Source organism: Protopterus annectens, chromosome 1.part0 (assembly GCF_019279795.1).
Source record: "Protopterus annectens isolate FY-2018-M chromosome 1.part0, PAN1.0, whole genome shotgun sequence".
NCBI classification, from domain to species: domain Eukaryota; kingdom Metazoa; phylum Chordata; order Ceratodontiformes; family Protopteridae; genus Protopterus; species Protopterus annectens.
The window spans coordinates 1,293,677,331-1,293,701,366 of NC_056725.1; the positions used below are offsets into that span (position 1 = coordinate 1,293,677,331).

The following is a 24,036-nucleotide window of genomic DNA, read 5'->3' on the forward strand; positions in this document are numbered from 1 at the left end:
ACCACTGCTTGCAGCTGATTTTGGCAACCAGTGGTTTAAGCTGTGGGCCAACTGTTCACTGAAGATGAAAAATGAAACTTTGTAATTGATGAGTCTCTTTTGCTGAACCATTTGTTGGCCACTATCAAACCATACAACAGACAGAAGATTAGAATGGCCTGTTCTTTATTCCTGTTGCCACACCTACCCAGGCAACCCATATGTCCTGTTCTGTCTACCCTGATGTGTATATTCCAGTCCACCATTGTTAACACCAGCTCATGCTGCCCTACTTTATCCAGCAGCTCCTGAATCTGTTGCCTGAGTGCACTCTTTTCCTCATCATCACAACCCTTCTGTGGGGCATAATCCGGGATTATGAATATTGCCCTATCTTTACATTGGATTAAAGGCCACTAATTCTGATGACATCCCTCAATGCCTTCCGAAGCCTGTCCTACACCACAGTTACCACACCACATCTATCCTATTCTCCACCTGAATAACAGACTCTGTATGCCAAGCCAAGTGGCTTTGTTGCGCTGCTCTTTCATTTTGTGTCCTAGATACAGAGGATGTCCAGGCTCTTCCTTACCATCATGTCATCCACTTCCAAGCTATATCCTGTCAGTGAATCTATACTGAGTGTAGCAATACTTAGTTTATGTTTGTCATGTTGATTGCTGTTACATTTTGCTTTTGCTCAACAGAGCTATCCCAGGTAAGCCAAGCTGAGCAACTGGACAGGAGCTGGCCAGTAGCTTATTGACCTAAAGCTGCTTTATGGAAGGCACACACTGGCCAATAGCGACACACAGACCACACCTACCATTAGCACAGGTCCCTGGTATAGGTCAGAGTAGGCCAGGTTCTCAATCTATTTATCACTGTCAAATCCCCATGCCCATTTTTGGCAACATTTGTCAAAGTGACATAATCCCCTAGAGCAATGCACTCATTATCAGAAGGGAATATCCCCACAGATTAGAAAGTTGTAAGCAAAGTGGGTTGCAAGCAGGTGCTTGTAATTATCCCCCAAAAGGTATATGATTTAACTTTTAAGAGATAATAATATATATTTTATAGCAACTGACAAATATCAGCATAGTTTCATGGGGAGAAGGTCCTCCCTGCCATGTTTAATTGACTTTTATTAGCCTTTTATTGCTGCTTTAGACATACGTCTGGAGACAACTGTGGTCTACTTACATCATCAAGGCTTTTGATAGCCTTTCACATGATGGAATTATTCAATGTCTAATAACAGACACTGTAACTCCATGTATTGTACGACAGATCCATTACTGACTATCTGATAGACAGTAGAGAGTCAGTTTTTTAGGCTAGACATCAAAATGCATCCCAGTTACTACTGGTGTTTTGCAAGGCTCTGTCCTGGGCCCCATATTTTGCAATATTTTGTTTTCTACTACTCTTCAATTGCAGGCCTCCATTGAGTAGCAAAATATGAGAATATTACTAAAATAAGATCCAATAATACACACAAAGAACACATGAATATTAATGATAATTACCTAGGAAGTATAAATAATTGGTTAAAAAGCCTAGGCCGACATTATGCACTAGCACATACAAGGTATTATACTTAAATCAATAAAGATCAAGTCTGATATTTTACCAATGCTGTTATAGAAAATGGAAAAAAAAATAATACTAGACTTAAAGATTCTCATAACCAAGCAAACTGTCCTTTCTGAAGAGTGCATTGAAAGATAAAGAGTAATGTACTGCATGTGATAGGCCTGAAATTTAAAACTAAGGCTATTAGGACTTCTACACTAATTTAGTTATTATAGCCCTTATATCTGACCAATTCTTGAAAAATAATGCTCCATTCTGAGCATATTCAAAGCACAAATAGAAGTTGCTAGAAAATTAACAAAGGAAATACATCAAAAAGTTACCTGCAAATAGGTATATGGATTACTCTGTCCATATAAAAGTGCCTGGGGTACAAGGCATTACACAGTCATTTTTTAAGGATCTCATTAGGGGCGAAGTATTTAAAAATATCAACTCTCTCAGGGACAGTGGCATCATGTCTCTTCTATGTGTTTTAGAAACTAGAAAATGAAAGAAAATTTTTAAGCTTAACTATTGCAAGTAACAGGATTGTGCTTCCATTGCACATTAGCCACCCCAGTTCCTTAAATAAATCTACAGTGTTCCAAAATTAGGTTGACTTACTATGCACTAATGCTGTCACAATAAAATATATAGGAGACTGTGTTTCATATTAGCCCATAATATCTAACACACGTATTCTCAAAGCTATGAAACTATGAAATTATGGCAGTAAAACTCTACTATAAGATGTTTCGGCTGTTAAATAGGGTCAGTAGCCTTCCCTGGCCTGTGTGCGTGCTCTATCAAAATGTCTAGGCTAGGCTTGTCTCTATCAAATGTACACTATCATGCTTCTATAATTTAACAGGTGTGGCTTCCCTCAGTTCTTTCTTGGCTTGGTCCTCTGTAGTACAATGGTTATCCTTCCTCATTCTGTTCTCTATATTGCTGCTTTTTTTCTTGCATGAAAACAATTATACAAAAAAAAATGTTTTCCCTTTCTTTCTACTATTTCATGCTACAACACACTGTAAATTTTTATTTTTTTCCACTTATTCCTAACTTTAGTCACGCCATCTCTCTGCAAAGACCTGCTGACTTACTTCGTAAGCCTCTTATGTTACTCGTTAACAGGACTGATAAAATTTTGCCTGCATTTGAGTCTCATATTGAAAGATTAACAGTGGCTTAAATTTCCTCATCTTACACTTACAGCATGAAAACATCTGAGCTATAAAGTCTCTCTCAAGACAGCAAACTGTTTAAATTATCTGATGACAACTCTCAGAGCTCCTGTCCAAAATAGCCAGCTGTCACATTGTTCAGTCTCCACAGCAGAGTTGCAGGATGTCCCACTGACAGTGTCCCAATAGGATAAATGTAAATGTTTCACAGTTTGCTCCTGTTTCGCAGCAAGACATTTCTTCACCTAATGATAGCCTGAACCATTGTCTTGTTTACAGAAAAGACAGTACAAAAATATGGGAATTAATCTTCCTCTAGGACAAAGAGAGGTGGCATGGACGATAACTGAGACAGTATTTCTTTCCAGTGGCATTTTTATACATTTTTGAGTTTGAAAAGGATTCTAACAGACATTATTCATGAATACTGACAGGAACAACTGGGGGTAGGCTCCTAAATACCTGAATACATGTTTAGATGAGAATAAGAAGTGTTCATAGGGTTTGTGTACATTCTAGAAAATGGATACATCTGACATCACTTTGGTGTGTCTCTTCATGACAATCACAGAAGCGAGCATAGCACATATGTGGCAGTAACAGCAAGTATCCCAACATGGAAGGATGGAATTTCCCCAAAATAAGACTCTCCTTAGTGTTATATGAATCTCAGAACTGGGTAATATGGAGGTTTCACCTCCTAATAACAGCACATTTAAGATGCTGCAGATGCAAACATTAGTGAATAGCATGAATTAAATGGCAGGGATCAGACAAGTACCAGTAAGAGTGAAAGGGAAGGTCTACAAGAGGGTAGTGAGACCAGCTATGTTATATGGGTTGGAGACAGTGGCATTGACAAAAAGGCAGGAGTCAGAGCTGGATGTGGCAGAGTTAAAGATGTTAAGATTTGCACTGGGTGTGAGAAGGGTAGACAGGATTAGGAATAAGTATATTAGAGGGTCAGCCCAGGTTGGACAGTTTGGAGACAAAGGTAGAGAGGCGAGATTGCATTTGTTTGGACATGTGCTGAGGAGGGCTGCTGGGTATATTGGGAAAAGGATGCTAAGGATGAAGCTGCCAGGTAAGAGGAAAAGAGGAAGGCCTAAGATAAGGTTTATGGATGTGGTTAGAGAGGACATGCAGGTGGTTGGTGTGACAAAGCAAGATGCAGAGGACAGGAAGAAATGGAAGCAGGTGAACCGCTGTGGTGACCCCTAACTGGGAAAAGCCAAAAGAAGAAGAAGTGGGATACTTTACTGTCCCCATTCCTGATCTGCTGTTTTCCTTATATGCTATTGGAAAGTTTTGAATATATGTACATATATACGTGTATCTGTATATAGTCTGCAGACAGCTGGTCAAATAATCAGGCACATTGACATCTGTTTGGTCTACACCATTTGGTTGATGCAGGCAAATGGTAGACAGGTGTATGAGATCAACAATCCCCAGGTAGGGGAATAGTCCCTTTCTTGCTGAAGATTGTGCTATCTTGGACTTGTTATATATAATTAGCAGGGGGTGTGGGGGTACAGGGTTGCTTCCCCCCTGTAAAAATACTTGTAATTATTTTATTCCACTACAGATTAATCCATGGAGTATGCACACAACATGCTGACATTTGTTGTGTCAACATTTTTACACTGATATTCTAGGTGCTAATGCAACTGGTCACTTGGCCAGCTGCCTTACACTTATATATATATAAATCTATGGAAACACTCCATATAATTGAACTTCCATAATCTCAAACTTGTTTAACACTGGCAGAAGTAATTGAAACTCATTTGATTGCTTCTGTCAGTGTTAGTGTATTAAGTTTGTGCAAAACTGTTCACAGTGGAGTTCAGGGAAACTACCCTTTCCCCACTGTACGGCAATCTCAGAGTTGGTATATATAATTAGCCGAGGTTGTGGGGCATTTTTTTCAGTGTTTTGGCTTTCAATCTTTTAGGATCAGTTGGTAACCATTGGAGATGTATGTACTTCGATATTTAGAAGTACATCTATATATATATATATATATATATATATATATATATATATATATATATATATATCACCATTACCTAGACACTTAGCAATTCCTTTTCATGTCTTGGACATTTGGTACAATGAAAATGACACCTCATCAGATTTTTTTAGACAAGTAGCTAATTTACTAGTAAGACATTATCTTTGAACTTCATTTTTAACAACACAAGGTACAGATGCCAAATGTTTTCACAAAAAAATGTATTAGAATCTGTGTTCCATGTTGGTTCTCAAGGTCTGAACACAAGTATTCTCAAAGCTATGAAACTACTAAAGTAAAACTTTACTAAGAGCACTCAGGAGCTCATTTTACATTTTGTTGATTTATGACAAATTTACTGTACAAGTATGATTTCATAAAATTTGTCCATGAGTGTTGGGGTTAAACCGTAAGCACAAATCTTGAGTGGTCTAACAGAACCACAAGTAGATAAGTACTACATATCCTAAGCTGCAACTATAATTTATTGGTACTATACTTTGGTCTGGCATTTGTGAGTATTTTCTTTATTTGTACTGTTAATTCATACACTTTGTTTTATGCATATGTGATGCCCCTGCACTGGCCCAGTAATCAAGGAGCCTCATTCCACACCACTGGCAACAGCTAGGGGACATACACACTGGGAGGATGACAAATACACACACAGTAAAGTACAATTTCCCTTAAAAGCATACAGAGACCACAGACAGTCTGGGGCTGGTTTCTCCCTTTTTCTCTAAATCCCCAATAAGACTCCCCACTGGCACAGCTATAGGGTTGAGATAGCTGAGTGGCCAAGACAAAATCACCAGCACCCTCTCTGTCCAATCAGTGTGTGTCCCTGCCTAAGTAGCTGATGCACACACTCTTTGAGGTTTAATTTATACACACACACACACACACACACACACACACACACACACACACACACACAAACACCCACCTGGGAAAAGCTGGCACAGGTTTACTAGCTATGCCACCTTTTGTCCATACTATAAGGTAGTTTAAGCTGCCACCAGCCACCCTTATCAGCTAAGGCCTTTAATAAAGGGTGTCCAGTCCTGCTGTGTAATGTTGCTATTCTCCAAATGGTAGTCTGACCAAGACTTGCAAGGCTATTTATGAGTGGCCTATACAGTGTCACCAAATACATATGCAAGTACTGTAAGAGCTTAAATATGTCTCACAAACATCAGCCACAAAGATATGTTTAAATATATTTAATAAATAAAGTCTTTCGGCTTTTCCTGCTTATGATTGGCAGTGGATTTTTATGGTGTCAAGTTGCCAGGCTGGCATCCAACCTTCAGAGAAGGCACACACACTCACACACCTACCTGCATGTCTTTTAAAGTTCAGTCGATCACAGGGAGAACAAGCAGATTCCACACAGAAGGCATTCCAATCAAGAATCAAAACAGAGAACCTCTTGCTGTGAGGTAACAACGCTAACTGCTGCACCACCGCAGCCTTTAAATATATTTAATAATAAATAATAAAAGAACAAGGCAATACTCAAAATGCAGGACAGTCTCAAAGAAATACAGCAAACAGCTAAACTAATCTTTACATATTCCTTTCTATATCTAAAAGAGATACTGGGCCCTAAATCTTATTTATAGCAAGGTAAGTGCGGATAGTGATGATGAGTGGATATTTACAGGTCAAAAACAAAAATACAAAAAAGGCAGAATACAAAATGCACAGTCTCTCTCTCTCTCTCTCTCTCTCTCTCTCTCTCTGAGAGAGTTTTTAAATTAATATCAAATATTACTGCTGGGTTAGCATGGATGGCGTCACTTTTTGTCACCTGATTTCAGTTCCAAAGCCAAAACAGACACTAACAGAATTTAACATCCCTGTGTGAAAAATACATATCTGTCAGATGTTTGCAGATCCTGAAAGTCATAAAACAGTAAAACACTTTTATATTTTAAACCTAGTTATTACTTCTCTTTCAAGACAATACAAAAACTTCTATCTATAGTCATTGTGTCTGCTTACACTTAAACCGAGAGAGAACTTTTATAGCATAATACCAAAGCAATTTAATTTCAGTTTATTTACTTGAAGTTTTGCAAGTTATCCCTTTTATGTTCTAGTTTCTACTGTTAAAACATACATTTGCATAGGTATATGGTTTATATGCATTTCTGTTCTAATCTGGACTGGCTAACCCAGGAGTTCCTCCCAAAGCTCCTTTAAGCTTCTGGAATGCCTCCTTACATGTTGGGATCCACAATACCTTATCTGGCTTGCTTTTTGCTTGTCAGGTCTGTGAGGGGAGCAGCTATGGTACTATAGGTGGGGACAAACTTTCTGTAGTACCCCGCTGTCCCTAAGAATGTCCTCACCTGCTTTTTGGCAACAGGGGCAGGCTGGGCCTGAATGGCTTCCACTTTGGCAGGTTCTGGCCTGAACTTACCACTCCCCACTCTATGTCACAGGTAGGAGACCCTTGCCATACCCACCTGACATTTGCTGGGCTTAGTGGTCAACCTTGCCCTGTGTAGTCTGCCAAGCACCTCTCTGACATGCTGAAGGTGCTCTTACCATGAATGGCTGTAGATGTCAATATCATCTATGTAAGCAAGGGCAAAATCCCCTGCTCCTGCTAGGATACAATCTACCAGCCTCTGGAAAGTCACTAGGGCATTTTTCATCCCAAAGGGCATCTTTGTGAACTCATACAAGCCAGAGGGAGTCACAAAGGCTGACCTCTCTCTAGCACTGGGAGTAAAGGGCACATGCCAGTAACCCTCAGTAAGATCAATAGTGGTAAGATACTTAGCACCACCCAGCTGCTCTAAGGCTTCACCTGTCTTAGGCATAGGATAAGCATTTGGCTCTGTGTGATTATTTAATTTACTGTAGTCCACACAGAACCTGGTGCTGCCATCCTTCTTTAGGACCAGCACCACTGGGAAGGCCCAGGGACTGCTGGACTCCTGGATTACCCCTTGTTCCAACATATCCTGTATCTCCTCCCTCACCGTCTGTTTGATGCTCTCAGGCACCCTATAAGTGGCCTACTTAATAGGCCTTTGGGGTCCTGCACCCACATGGTGCTGCACCAGGTTTCCCATTGAGGAAGTCCCCAAGCTCCTGTAACACTACTTGGATTTTTCAAGCCTGTGTAGGGGATATCTGCTGCTACTCCTTCCACTGAGGTGTCAATCTGAGCCTCACTGAGGAGATAAGTCAACAGATCCCCCTCAGACTCCTTCTGCCATCCAGTGCAAATACTCAGCACAAGTACCTCCCTATCATGGTATGGTTTCATTATGTTGACATGATACAATTTGTGCCCCTCCCTCCTGCCTAGGAGTTCGATCATGTAGTTAACATCACTGACCTTCCTTACACCTTGTAGGGTCACTTCCAAGCTGCCTGCAGCTTGTTGTGTCTGACAGGAATGAGAACCATTACCTGCTGCCTTACAGCATACTTTCTAGCTCGAGAATTTCTGTCTTACCAGACCTTTTTCTGATGTTGGGCTTCTGCCAGGCTCTCCTACGCCAAGCTTATGTGTTTCCTGAGCCTTGTGCTGAGTTTTAGGACATATGCCACAACAGACTCCTTCTGAGATTCACACTCACTCTCCCACTCATCTCAAATCAAATATAGAGGTCCCCTCACTCTGTGCCCATACAGCAACTCATAGGATGAAAAACATGTGGATTCCTGGGGAACATCTTTCAAGCAGACAACAGATGGGGCAAATATTTGTCCCACTCCCTGTTGAATCGGTCTGCAAATTCATGTAGCATGGACTTGAGTGTAGAATTTAACCTCTCAACAAGACGCTTAGTCTGGGGATGGTAGGGGTGGCCTTTAGGTGCTTCACCCCACAGTGCTTCAACAGACAAGCCAGTAGGCCTGACATGAAACTGGCACCTCTTTCAGTCAGTATTTCTTTTTAAAAACCTACCCTACTGGAAATCTCAAACAAAGCATTTTCCACCTTCTCTGCCTCAGTGGAGGATAGAGCCACTGCCGCAGAGTATCTGGTAGCATAATCTACTGCCACTAGAATATATGTTTTCCCTGTGGAACTTGGGGTACTCAGATGCCCCATAATATCCATAGCTACCCTCTGAAATGGTTGCTCAATCAAAGGCAAAGGCATCAAAGTAGCTTTCACCTTGTCTCCTGCCTTGCCTACCTCTTGGCACTGCTCACAGGTCCTGCAGTACCCTCTAGCAATCCCAGGCTAATAAAAGTTCTGCATAACATGTTTCTTTGTATGTTTTATGCCCATATGACCTGCAAAGGGAATATAATGGGCTATGGCTAGAAGTGCCAGATGGTAGGCTCTGGGTACTACCAAATGCTATATTCTCTCACCCTCTAGCCCTCCCTCAGGGGTCCACTCCATATACAGTAACCCTTTGTCCCAGTATAACGATTCCTCCTTCCCTTGAGAATCAGATGCCTCACTATTATCTCTCTCAGGCCTTGTAATGTATGGTCTGAGAGCTGAGCCTGTCTTAACTCTCTTTTAGTAACCTTTCCCAGCATCCCTTCCACAGGAAGTCTGGTATTCTGACAGCAATGCCTCACTATCAGCCTGGGTACTACTATTCACCTCTGCCCTTGTAGTCACTTTGTCCAAGGGAACATCAGTACCCACAAGCAGGTATGTCTCACCTTCAGTCTCCCAGCTACAGGGTAGCTCCCTTCCTAAATAACCACTTCACAGGTCCTGGCTGCAAGTGTGTTGGTCTCCCTCAGGCTACCAGACCCACATGCTTGTCTCCAAGCCTGAGTGCATGTAACTGCATGGACACACAGTACTGCATTATCATACTCATTCCCTATCAGGACATCTGCAGGGATATCTTCAGACACACCTATTTGCTGGCTTCCTTTTCCACCCTCAAACCTTAACCAAAGGTATTTCAAATGAGGCCCTGACTAAAGCTCTGACTGGAGTAGACAGCCCAAGCAAGTAGTACTCCACTGTAACCATTGCAGGCTTCACAATGGTTAGTTCAAAGGCTGTGTCTCTCTTAGCATTGACCTCTCTCCCATCCATTAAAATAGGATAAAACCTCTTATGGTAGTTTGGTACCCTTGTTGTCTTGACACAACTTACTGCTGGCATTTTGTCATTCCTACTTACTGGCTCTCCCATATTTCATTCCCCACCTTGCCTACATGGACATATATATGCTACATGGCCCATTTGGTTGCATTTAAAATGTTTAACCTTTGGTTCTGGATGTGTACCTGGACTAGTGGCTTCCCCTGTCACTGGTGGACTCTCTTGGGGCATTCCTGGCTGCCCACCATGGCTTACCTTAGACCCATGAGCAGAACTGGGTGTCCCTTTCCTGTGCAGTGATGCTTTGCTAGTTAGGAATAGGTCTCTTCACCAACTCGTCTGCAGTATTGCATTGTATATCAGTTAACCAGATTCTCATGTCCTCAGGCAAAGTGCTAAGGGCTTGTTCCCTCACCAAAAGGTCTGGCAGCCCTTCAAAAGTGGTGACCTGACATCCACTCACCCACCTATGAAAATAAGTGCTTAGTTCAGCAATATATTCACACTTTCATCTGCTTTGTGTCTATGCTCACAAAACCTTTTTCTATAAGCATCAGGTGATAACTTAAATAATTCCAAAAGACAGTTTTTTTACAATATTATATTTTAAGCAATCAGTATCAGACAATTTAGAAATGGCAGTTTCAGATAATAAGGGGGTCAGGAACCATACCCAGAACCCTTGGTCATACCCTTTCAAACATATGAATGAAACCATCAAAATTACCCCCCCCCCTGTAAATTGTGGAAGAAATTTACTGACCTTTGTTGCTTCTGGGGTTTGCTTACTCCCTTCCCCATTACCTCCATGACTCTGGCAAAGAGTCAGTATCTCCTTTTCATGTTCCCTCTGCCTTTCCTTCTCCTCAACCTCTAGACATCACAGTTTTCCCATTTTCCTCAGCCTCTAGACATCTCAGTATTTCATTTTCCTCAAACTCAAGACATCTCACTTTCTCATTTTCCTCAGCCTCTAGATGTCTAAGTATCTCTGCTATTTCTATTTTCAAATGCTTGGCCTCCAGCACAAGTATCTTTAACTCTAGAAAGATGTTTAAGTCCTCTGTGGAAAGGTTGAGCTGTCCATTTTCTGAGAGTTGTTCATCTCCAAGGCCAGCCTGGTTGTCCTCCTGATCACTGGTCTGTGATGCAGCTGTGCCCAAAGCTACAATAATTTCTGTCTTAGTCAGGTTGGCATGCACCAGTCCTTTAGCATGGCACATCTCAGTCAACTGTCTCTTTGTCAGCTTGCCATACTTCTCCGCTGACATGCTTGCCTGCTCTTCCTGACTAAGCTAACAAAAATAAATAAATAAATAAAACAATTGTGATGTGAAACTCTGAATGTTCACTGCATGGCTAATTGAGAGTATAAACACCTTCTGTGACTACTGTACACAGGCAACAGGAATTCAATATCCATACCCCTAAAAGCCAATTAAAATGTGAAGTGGCTATCCCACCACTGTCAACCAATTAATATGTGATGTCCCTGCACTGGCCCAGTAATCAAGGTGCCTGAATCCTGACCACTGGCAACAGCTAGGGGATGTACACACTGGGAGGATGACAAGAACACACACAGTAAAGTACAATTTCCCTTAAGAGCACACGGAGACCAGAGCCAGTCTAGGGCTGGTTTCTCCCTCTTTCTCCAGATCCCCAATAAGATTCCCCACTGGCACAGCTATAGGGTTGAGATCTCAGCTGAGTGGCCAAGTCAACACCTCCAGCACCCTCTCTGCTCAACCAGTGCATGTCCCTGCCCAAGTAACTGACACATACACTCCTTGAGGTTTGATTTATATACAAACATACACACACATGGGAATGCCTGGCACAGGTTTACTAGCTATTCCCCCTTTTGCCCAGACTATAAGGTAGGTCCAGCTAACATCAGCCACCCTTATCAGCTACTATAAGGCCCTTAACAAAGGGTGTCCAATCCTACTGTGTAATGTTGGTATTATCCAAATGGTAGTATGACCAAGACTTGCAAGGCTATTTAGGAGTGGCCTGTACAGGGTCACCAAATATATATGCAAGTACTGTAAGAGCTTAAATATGTCTCACAAATATCAGCCACAAAGTTAGGTTTAAACATATTTAATAATAAACAATAAAAAAACAAGACAATACTCAGTAAATCAACACAGTAACTTCAGTGTTCAAAATCACACTAAATGTTTTGAGACAACATCATAGAATAGTCTTAAATACATACAGAAAACTTCTAAACTAATATTTACTATATTCCTATCTATATCTAAAAGAGATACTATGCCCTAAATCTTACTTACAGCAAGGAAAGTGCAGATGGTGATGATGAGTGGATGTTTCCAAGTCAAAGGTAAAATACAAAATGCACAGTCTCTCTTTGAGAGAGTTCTTAAATTAATACCAAATATTACTGTTGGGTTAGTTTGGATGACAACACTTTGTGTCACCTGACTTCAGTTCTCAGGCTAAAACAGAAACTAACAGAATTTAACATCTCCATGTGAAAAATACATATGTCAGATATTCGCAGATTCTGAAATCCATAAAACAATAAAACACTTTTACATTTTAAACCTAGTAATTACTTCTCTTTCAAAACAATACAAAAACTTCTAGCTCTAGACATTGTGTCTGCTTACATTGAAACTGAGAGAGATCTTTTATAGCACAATCATAAAGCAATTTAATTTCAACTTATTTGTTTGAAATTTTGCAAATTAACCCTTTTATGTTCTAGTTTCTACTATTAAAATATACATTTGCACAGGTATATAGTTTATAGGTTACATTTTAGCTCAGTACATATACAGTTCTGTATAAATCATATCAATATTCACAAATGACATAGAATTATTTACAAAATTCCAAACAGCTGGGCTGGCAATATTTCCCTATATCACAGCATACATAACTGTTTTGTTGTGGAGGGATAGTTACTGATGAACTCCAGTAACACATTCAAGTTGAATTATCAGCACAGACATTGCATGACATCTGTGCCTTTTCAAACATTATTTTACATTAATTTCTTTTATCTGGAGTGTGTTTTTATGGTGTATTTCAAGAAAGAATGGTTTCTGCGTTAGACTGCAAGATTTGGCATATTGTGACAAGTGGTGCATTTTTTTCCTACCTTGACTTTGATATGGCCATTTTCTCTTGGTTTGTGATTTCTGATTAAGTAGTCTGTATGGTGTGCTGTGATGGCATTATCAAGTAAGTATAATCAGCAGTGTGACACAATAAACAAATGGCTTTCTAAGGAGAGACAGACAAATACACAACAGTCTATGCTTCTTACATTATATAGCTATATGTACTTATTATATATATTTTTTGCATAGCCAAGATGGTTGCTCAGTGGCAAAATATGGGAAAGATGAACTGGGTACTGTAAAATGAATCAATGGCTGTGAAGGGAGAAAGATGGCAAAGGATAGCTTCCAAACTTCTACTGGCAGTATGGGTTGCAGGCATGTATCCTAGAACACACTCACTTGATTTCCTGATGAAGACTAGAGTTGGATGGGTGCATCTGTTTCAAGTGAGGTGGGGCTGTTGGGATGTAGTATTATTCAATGAAATAGGTGACAAGGTCTTGCACCACTCCACTGCAAATACAGCTGTGATGACCGTGCCCTGGCCCAGCAATCGAGGAGCCTCAACCCTCACCACTAACACCAGGGAGGTCATCTCATAAAAGAGAAAAGGATAACTAATACACACAATAATGTATAATTTCCCTTAAGTGCACACAGAGAACAGTCAGTCTGGGGCTGGTTGATCCCTTGCTCACCAGGTCCCCAATAAGACTCCCCAATGGCACAGCTATAGGGTCCAGGTCTCAGCCTAACTGGGCAAACTAAAACCTCCAGTACCCTCTCTGTCCAACCAGTGCTTCGTGTCCCTGCCAGGTAGTTGACACAACACACACACACTTTGAGATAAGTATTTATACAACTTCACAGACACTCCTGGGAAAGGCTGACACAGATTCTCCAACTGTGCCCCTTTACCCAGACTATACGGTAGTAATTACTGCCACCACCCAGTTAACAATATCAGCTACTAAAAGGCCCTTAAAAGGGTGTCCAATTATTACTGTGCAATATTAATATCCAATGGTAGTATGACTAACAGTCAAGGCTTACTTTAGAGTGGCCTATTACAATAACCTCTATAAATATTCAATGTACTCTACAGCCTATCTCTCACAAATCAGCCACATGTAGAAGGTTTTAAAAATATTTAATAATAAATAATTAAAACACAAGACAAAACTACTACACCACAGAGATATCTAAGAGCTCAGAGATCACACAGAAACTTAAAATAATACAGTAGGACTGGTCTGATTTTAAAGAAAAATACCTAATTCATCTTTACTAGCTTTAACTATTCCTACAAGAAATCACAGTGCTAAAACTTACATATCAGCATAAGGCAGAGTGTTGGTAAGCTGGATGTCCAAAGTCAAAATGCTTTTCAGTCTGTTGTGAGAAATAATATTTAAACATTACTAACAAACATGTCTCTAAGGCCCTCCCAAAATTACATCATTTTTGACACTTAGGTTTTCCCAGTATTCATATTGCATCATCTTAACACCTGGTCTGAATTCTCAGGCCACAAACTGCATTATTTAGCAATCTAACACCTCTGCTAGCAGAAACCAGACCAATAAAGCACCTTCCACATCTAAATTCTAGTCATAAACTTTAGCCTTAAAACAATGGGCATGAAATCTTCATCCAGCTGCTCTGGAGCCGAATTCTAACATGAAAGGGTACAAGATGCTTCACTGGGCCAGTAGAGTGCAATGTTGTCACATATTTTGCAGTTCCACATTTCACAGTATTCTTTACACTCAAGAAACATTCCTGTATTTTACATTTATTTACAAATGCCAGAATTATATATCAAATTCATTTTGGCTTGGCTGGCAGCCTTCACCCATCTCTCCCCAATTGTTACACCAACCCTTTGGAACTTGTGGATATGTGTTGTGAATAGTACGCTTAGGGAAAAGTATCTTTGGTTATTGTCTGGATGATGACCATGCCATGGCTGTGCTCTCACCCCTAAAGAAGTGAAGGAATGGGTACTGGTAGCACCAGTCATGGCTTTATGGTTTATAAATGCAAAGAAGAACAAAACAACACAAACACATTAAAATGTACATTCATTTTTATTGGCAGTTTTAGTGGATAAATGCATGTGTGTTTAATTATTTTTACTGCTGTGCCCATATAAATAGTTACTATATTGTTTCAATGTGCATTTTAAGGGGATAAAAATGTTATTACTTTGTCATCTAATTTTAAATTTTATGTCTTGGGAAAGAAGTGCAGCTATCTATTTTTTCTCCCTGTGAAAACTAACAGTGGTCTTGTATTAGTGGAAGTCATAACACAGACACCATAAAATTCCTTTGTACATATTATTGGCGTGTACCCTCTTCACCAAGCCTGCACAAGTAGTATACAGGAATAAAGCTCTGAATACAGCCTAGGTGACCTGAGTTTAACTAGTGGCTTGGGGTCATGATGGTACAGGGAGGGAGGATGGGGCATCCTGTGGTGAAGATATGATAGCTCTCGTCTGGACTGCACCATAGCTCAACTGACAGGGCCCCAATTGAGATCAGATCATCAGGCAGTGAGTGACTTGATTGGAAGGATAAGGACATAGCTGCCCAAGCTGGTGTTGATAGCTCCTGCTGGTGCATGTGTAGGAGCATGCGTGCTTGAGGTGAGGGAGTGTTGGTAGCTCATGCAGTGGTGAGAGTACTCATATCAGCAATGGGTGTCTATGGTAGACTCATAGATACAAAATATTCTCATTATCAGGGTTCCAACAAAAGCACAAACTCCCTCATGGCTTTCTGGATGATGGTCCCTTAGAGACTGGATGGTCAGCAATCATGGAGGACATAAACAGTACAATAAAATGTATTATCTTGCCATTATAATTTTGTGACTGTATTCCTTTTGCTCATTCTCTTTTCAGGATTACTAATATTCTGTTTCAGAGGACGGGTCTTATTCCACAAGTGTTGTAAGAAATGTCATAACAATCAGAGCAGATGCAGATTGTCTTATCAACATGAAACACAGTATAATATCAATTTTTATCTAGTGAGCAGAGAAGCTGCATTTTTTTTTTTTATTTGATTATGTATCTCTATCTGTCATAGCCAAGTCTGGTTAAGGTAAAGTTACAAGATATTGGTGATGCAAAATATTATAAATGAAGCAGCTGCTTGTATTAATTAAATAAAATTGTGTTATGGACTATTAGATACATTATCCATTTTATACTTCAGACTTACATTGCATATCTGGGTTTAAGATCATGAAAAGTAACCCCCAACGCAGTGTTGTTGAGGTGGTCTCTGTGCCCGCGAAAAATAAATCTAGCGTTGTAAGCATCAAGTTTCCTTCAGTGAAACTGGTATCTGGATCATCTTTAACCTGTAAGAAGTCAAATAAACCATGTATAATTAAAATATGAGAACAAATTACATCAGGAATTCACTTCATTATCCTTGACCGATACAATTATTATGAGTATCTTACAAAGGTCCACGAAAACCTACTAGATTCTAGAATTATGACAGTAAAAGTGGTAACTATTTTTCTTCAGGCCTATGACTTTTTTGATAATTTAAAGTAATTTTTTCCACTCAATAAGCATTCTCAAAATAATTACTTACCATCTGAGAGCTTTAAGCAAGTCAAGTTGCTAAACTGTCACATATTCTGCATCTAAAGCATGAAAAACTTGTTTATTTAGTTGTGTCTGCTTGAATGTGTTTTTAGGGCAAGTGAATAAAATAAAACATGCAATGATATTGTCATGTAAATGAACATGAGATAGCTTGGTTGTGTGTATATAAGACAGTGCATGATTCAGAATAGAGTATACTACACACAAATATATTAAAAGCATTTCTTAATGGTGGCATTACAGCCCCAGTAAGAAACTACTAAGATGAATCAGACAGAATTCACAATCGTGTGGATAATAGTTTTAGCTGCAAAATCCAAGCTGTTGATCCACATGTGCAAATGACACCCTGAAAGACAAAGTAATGATTCCAGCTTTAGTGTACATCATTACAGCTTGCATGTTAGCAACCTGACCATTACAAGGTGGAGGTGCAAACACCTGACTGACTTTATGGAACAGATATCCGATGCATAAGGTTTAGATTGACAAGCACCTTCCAGTAGCTTATTGAGGACACCATGGGCACATTGTATCAGCTAGCAGAATCTTCAGTCATATCCTGGAATGCATGGTTACTGTGCAGAAGAAGTAATCCATTATGTACTGAAGTGTTAGCAACAGGGCACCTCTAACCCAGGGCTTGAATCATATAGATGGTATTTTCAGCATCACTGCTGTCATTTATTTTCTTATTTTTTGTATTTATTTACTGAAAAAGTGTGACTGGGTTAAAAACCTTTTTCGTTGAAGGCCTGGAGGAAAACAAACAATTTCCAGAGACATACAGCATATTCAAACGGGTCTACTTTGACCCATCAAATTTTCACATCTGCAAAACTAAGTTTCGCAAGTCCAGTTTCGCGAAAGTTAATTTCTCTAGAAATGCACTTTCTCAAAACTACAGTTCACCGAGATTGTTGTTGGAGATCGTGGTACAGTGGAGATAAGGGAATAAAGTAAGGGGCTAACGTCCTGCATAATTAAGTGTAGTGTATTTGTTTTTTTGTTTCTTAATTCTTCTGTAAACTGTTGTTTCGTGAAAGTGCATTTCTGGGTAAATGCACTTTCGTGAAACCGGACTAATTTCGCTGCAAATATTAAGACAGACAAATAATAATATAAAATACAGTGTAAAAAAAAATACATTGCAGAATAAGTGAGGAGTACAATCTCTTGCCTGACACGCTATGATATTAATATTGCTTTCTAGGATATCTATATTCTTGTAAGTTTATCTGAGTGTTATTTTGTGCCCAAACACTCCAAGCTTTATCTCCTTCTTTCTCTCTATGTTTCATGAGTTTCTTTGTTGTTCTGGATTGCCATGGAGCAGGGCTGGCTTTAACTCTTTTTAGTTTGATGGGTGATTTCATGAATTAAGGATGCACAGGAAGGTTTTATTGAATTCAGTTGAGTTCATACATATAACACTGAAATGAGTTAACACATATAATAATTCCTGTAATTTATCCACATGATACCACAGTCTGTTATAGCAGCACACGTGCTGTCCAGCAATGTGAAAGTGGTATGGTATGCAGTGATCAAGGACATAATTTAATGTTTTTGCTGAGAATCCTAGACGCACTTTCAATGTCACCATCTGGCAGGAGTGTGACCTACAGCATGCTTTCCTGAGTGGAAGCATACAACACAGCTACCTGTTTGGATGTTTTACTATATTGGCAGGAGGGTCTATATTGTTTGAGCATTGTAATATTGAACCCAAAAGTCCGAAATCCAAAAATAGAGAAGCCACGGCACATTGATTTTTTTCCCAGGTGGGCCATTTTCGGGGCTTTGCTATTTCCTCCACTGTGGTGCAATCTTAGAGTTGGTATATTTAAGTGGGGAGGGGTGAAGTCCCCTACTTTAGTTTAAGTTTAAGGTTTAATTTTTTTTTTGTCACGGAACAGCGATTTTGTTCTCTGGGGAAAAAAATCGCTGTTCTGTATTTTCGTTATTATTGGGTTTCGGACATTTGGGTTCGATATTACAACGTTCGAACTTATGTTAGTTCAACATTGTAATATACATCTGGCAGGAGTGTGACCTGCAGCATGCTTTCCTGAGTGGAGGCATACTATACAGCTACCTGTTTGGATGTTGTACTATACTGGCAGGAGTGGGACCTACAGCATGCTTTCCTGGGTGGAAACATAATATACAGCTACCTGTTTGCATGTTTTACTATACTGGCAGGAGTGGGACCTACAGCATGCTTTCCTGAGTGGAAGTATACTATACAGCTACCTGTTTGGATGTTGTACTATACCCACTGCAGACCAGACTGCTCACACTGGTGTAACATGAGAAAATCAGGTAGTACAGACATACAACAGTACTCCCAAGTAAACAAGGAACACCATACAAGTGCTTGTCCATCTAAGTATGTACTTCTGCTGCATTGATGCCTCTGCTGGTGCACTTCAGTATGTGCCACATCCAACATATACCACAGTTGTGGCATGTTGCATGCCTCATCAAAAATAATGACACTCTGCCTTTTTCATGTGGTATGTAATTGCATGATGTGTATAGCCACTAATGCAGGTGATATTGCAGATGTATCCTTGCCAGTGTCTGTAAGGCATTAACTGCTTGAGGGTGGTGGTCTGCCAAGTGCTCCTGAAAATCTTCTCTGCAGTGAATCATTACTAAGTTGCTGTTTTCACATCAGAGGCTGTCGGCATGGGCCATCATCCAGTGCAAGCAGGGATTCTACCAGTGATTCCATGATTAGTGGCAAGCTCATGGTCTTTGTAAGTATCTAGCACACCCGGATATTATACTGTTTGTGGTCAGTAGTTGACACTACCATGTGACTAGACAATGCTGAGCCATACTCAGTGAGCCCATGTCCTCAGGCTAATAGCTGTTATTGATGAAATGTAATTCATGGTCACGGCACGCTTACATATATCTAGTTACAGCACATTGAAGATGCCCCTGTGAATAGTTCATTGATTTCATCACAAAGTGCCCATAAAATCTGCAAGGGTTTACCACCAGAAGCAGAGCCTAATGCATCACTTGTCTCAGCAGGTCTCCTGTATGCAAGGCATTTATTTTGAGGCAACCCCCATATGTGCCTATCTCATAGTATATCAGTTGTGACACTAGCAGAAGATGACAATTCTGTACATGGTGATTATCTGTCAAGAACAACACCTAATGACACAATAGTGGATGGTATTTATTTATAGACACCTTGTACAATCTGACTCATTGCATCAGTAGCATGATCACTGTGTGCTACAGGTGTCACATATGTGGTGTCAACATCAAACTAGATTGTGTATACACAAACATGCCTGATCCTGAAAACACAATACTACAGTGTGATATCATCAACCCTACATTCATTAAATTAATTAATATTCCAGGACACTACAGTCTTAACATCTTCATAGTCAGGGTCTGCCCCCCCCCCACACACACACACACCATAATAATGGTAAGGGAAGATGATATCATGTGTAAGTAGGACCTTCTTGTTCAACTTCAATCCTCAATGATTTGCCAGAAAAACAAAAATTTATGAGCAATGTACCAAAAATATGAAGCAAAAAAAAAAAAATGAACGTTCTGCAAAAATCTGGACAGTTGGGAAGTATGATGTATTTTGAGTGCCTCCCTCCACAATCCCTGGCATGTGGCTAGGGTCTTGCTACGTGACTGGTACATGAGAAGCATGCTGATCAATATTTAGATTTACAAATAATGAAAGCATACATGTACACACCAGAAAGTAAAATCTGAATGAGATAATGTATGCAAGCTGTGCTTTATCCACTGTAAGACATACAGCACCTCTCTGGGAAAAAAAGATGCAGTTAGCATCTCTTCATCTGGTTTCAGGTACATACTAGTCGATGCTTTAAGCTACACACTCTGCTCAAGCAAATGGATGTCATGTGATTTCCTCCTTCCCTTGTCCCTCACATCTGTGATCCTCCTGTGGTATAGCAATGTTACACACTCATGGTTAGCCTTTGCATTCATGTCCAATATAACTTCTACTCACCAAATATTCCATTTGTCATAATCACTGTTGTGCCCAAAAACACAATGCCTCACTTGAATACGTAACATCGAAGGGGACCATATTTTCCTCCTTGATAAATCTAACCTTATGTTTTTTCAGCCATATATAACTACAATAATGCACAGTAGCACATGTATTGCATAGCTATCTATAGTGCTGCCTTACCAGTGGTTGAAACAATGCACTCCAATACTAGTACATACAGTAGAATCACAGAAAACATATCAGAAATTCTATCCACATTACACAACATGGTTGCAGTATGGTATGGAATGCGAGCAATACCATCTCAGCACAATAAGTTCTGCTTCATATGACTGCATTAATAGAAAACAATAATACCTAACCTTTTTTTAAAATGTGCTCCAGAAAATAACACTGTATCACTGACACAATGCTTTGAAGGTTTAAATGCACTGCAGTCAGCACTTGAGAAGGTCTGGTCATGTGCAGTGAGCACAGCTGTATGTGCTTGTACATAGTACCGATGTTGACAAGTACATCGTTAATTGTCACATGCATTCTTAAGAGCCTATCATAACTTGATGCAATGTTCTGTTTTCCTGTTTGTGAAGGACCAGGTACGCAATGCATCTATACAATATGTGATGATCCAAAGTAAAGGATTCAAAAATACTAGAGGCTCATGTGGCTAACTGGTCAAGCTGTGAGTCCTATACACCCATGTGTGCAGGAAAAGTATGGAGACAAGTGGAACAAAAAGCACCTCACATACACATCCTAACACCCTGATGTGTCACACCATGCTAGACACTTTGCAAAGTGCAAGTGTCTGTTTAACATGCCATGCTACTTGCAAATGCACAAAACCTGTACAGTACACTGAAGGAGTATATTATATACAGGCTAATAAACTGGTGTACTTGAGTGTGCTCAAAATACATCCCCTGCACTGCTGTGGGCTGTATTTACTGGCATGTCCAGTGAGCTGTGTACTGTAGTTCATAAATGGCTGAGACACTGCATATGTGCATCCTATATTGTAACACCCACCAACACACATGATAAGATGATAAACAGCTGTGACAAGGAACCCATTATAAGGCTATAAGAACACATACTTCTGTTTACACCACCATTTTCAAACTGATAAATATGCATTTCAAAATATATCATCTAGATATTAGCACTGTCATAATAAAATAATAACAATTTCAAAACATTAGCCAGTCTCAATAAAATCCATTTAAAATACAGGCATCTGCATGGGGAAGAGGGAGCCAGATTATTAGTGAGAGATGTTTCCCTTGCCTCCCTTAGCTGCTTAACAAGCAACTGCTGGGAAAAAAAGTAGGAAAGGAATTGAGGACTGTATTAATGCATCCCTGCTAAGTGATGAATGGAATGTCATGTTTGAGGGATCATTACAGGAAACCTTAGTTTGAATCTCTTGCAGGAAACATGAACACTTACAGCATCTGCATGAGAGGGAATTAAATAACCAACTGAGTATACTGTGTTACTGAGGGCTTATTCCACTCCAAACCTTACAAAACATGTGGCATATAAAACTCAATGTACTGCATACACATTACAGATGGCAATAACAGTGAGGAGAATGAATGGCAATATGAGGCCAGAATAACAGAAATATAAGACACACACACACACACACACGCACACATACACACACACACACACACACACACGCACACACATGTACACACACGCACACACATGCACACACATACACACACACATGCATACATAGATATGTGTGTGTGTGTGTGTGTGTGTGTGTGTGTGTGTGTATGTACACAACTGGTATACAAAGAAGATAGATATAGATGCAACATTTATACTTATATATATAGATATAATATATATATATATATATATATATATATATATATATATATATATATATATATATATATATATATATATATATATATATATATATATATATATATATATATATATATATATATATGGGTCTAGGTTAGAAGATCGACAGGCGATATAACCGACAACGGATTAGCGGGTGCCAGATGATCGACACTCGGAAGTCCGAAGCTACGGATGACAACGCCGCTGCCAGGGATAGTGAGTTGGAAGGAAGGCTGTGTGAGTATGCGGTGGTGACGGACGTTAGGATGCGAGTAAGGTAAGTGTGGATAGTGACAGTCTGTGGGGATAGGGGTGGGTTAAGTGAGTTAGGGTTAGGGCGCCGTCAGGTAAGTGTCTTAGTGGTATTTTTGGGTTAGGGGGTTAAGTGAGTTAGGGTTAGGCGGGTTATGTAAGTGTGCGGTAGTGGTATTTTTGGGTTAGGGGGGTTAAGTGAGTTAGGTTAGGGTCGGGTTATGTAAGTGCGGTAGTGGTATTTTTGGGTTAGGGGTGGGTTAAGTGAGTTAGGGTTAGAGGCGGCTTGGTTAGCTGATTGTGCGATAGTGACGGACCTTAGGGTAAGGGTTTGGGTTAGGGTTGTACATAGTTGTATGTGTGAGGTTTAGTGTGGGTTTGTGAGGATTTTGGTGTGCTTGTGTTTTGTGTGTGGTTTTGGATAAGGGGATGTGTTTTGTTAGTTGATTGTTGTTATTGTGGTGTGTGCAGTGTATGGGGTTTCGTGTTTGTGGACCGTCGGTTACTTGTTTGTCGGGCATGTGAGGTGTCGTGTTTATGGTTTGTCGATAATGTGGTGTCGATGTTTCTGTTGTCGGTGAAAGTGGCTGTCGATCTTATGACCTAGAACCATATATATATATATATATATATATATATATATATATATATATATATATATATAAATTAGATATAGATATGCAAAGATGTTGATGTACAACATTAATATACACGTGTGTGTGTGTGTGTGTGTGTGTGTGTGTGTGTGTGTGTGTGTGTGTGTGTGTGTGTGTGTGTGTGTGTGTGTATGTAAATGCTGCAGTCAAGCACAACACTCTTGCCAGCCTGGTTCATATATGCATCCTGAGATAGTGTAGCAACCGTGTCATGCACATGGACAACCATGTACTACTGCCACCTACGAACGCAATTTGTGACAGATGAAATTACATTAAGAACATAGGGTCTATGCCCTCTCCCTCACAAGGCAGTATTTCTGGCACTGAGAAGGTTGTCAACACAATCACTACACATCCACAACTACACAACACACCCACATATGTGGAGGTTCTCAACAAATACAAACCCAAACAAAGGAGATCTCAGAGGCAAAAACACACACAAACTCCACAACCCTCCACACCACATACCATGCATAGCCCACACACCTGTGTCTCGCAAAAAATAAGGCCTAACCATATACCCAACATATTAGTCATAGGGACTCCATTGTGAGACACACAGATGTGCTTCTCACCAGGCTGGATAAGGAGAAAGTCACGGTTAGTTGTTTGTCAGGTGCCAAAATCTGCCATATCATACATGCACTCAAGTCTCTCAACAACAGGTACTGTTA

The 24,036-nt window shown here is 40.0% G+C and overlaps 1 protein-coding gene across 1 annotated transcript in view; it reads right to left on the bottom strand.

Moving 5' to 3' along the window:
• The window catches only part of LOC122797682 (cytochrome P450 2D6-like), a 612,415-nt gene that overhangs the window by 309,075 nt on the left and 279,304 nt on the right, over nt 1-24,036 (bottom strand). Inside the window, exon 6 of the mRNA XM_044066222.1 lies at nt 16,149-16,290. Within this exon, the coding sequence (XP_043922157.1) occupies nt 16,149-16,290 (142 nt within the window). The remainder of the gene's footprint in view (nt 1-16,148; nt 16,291-24,036) is intronic.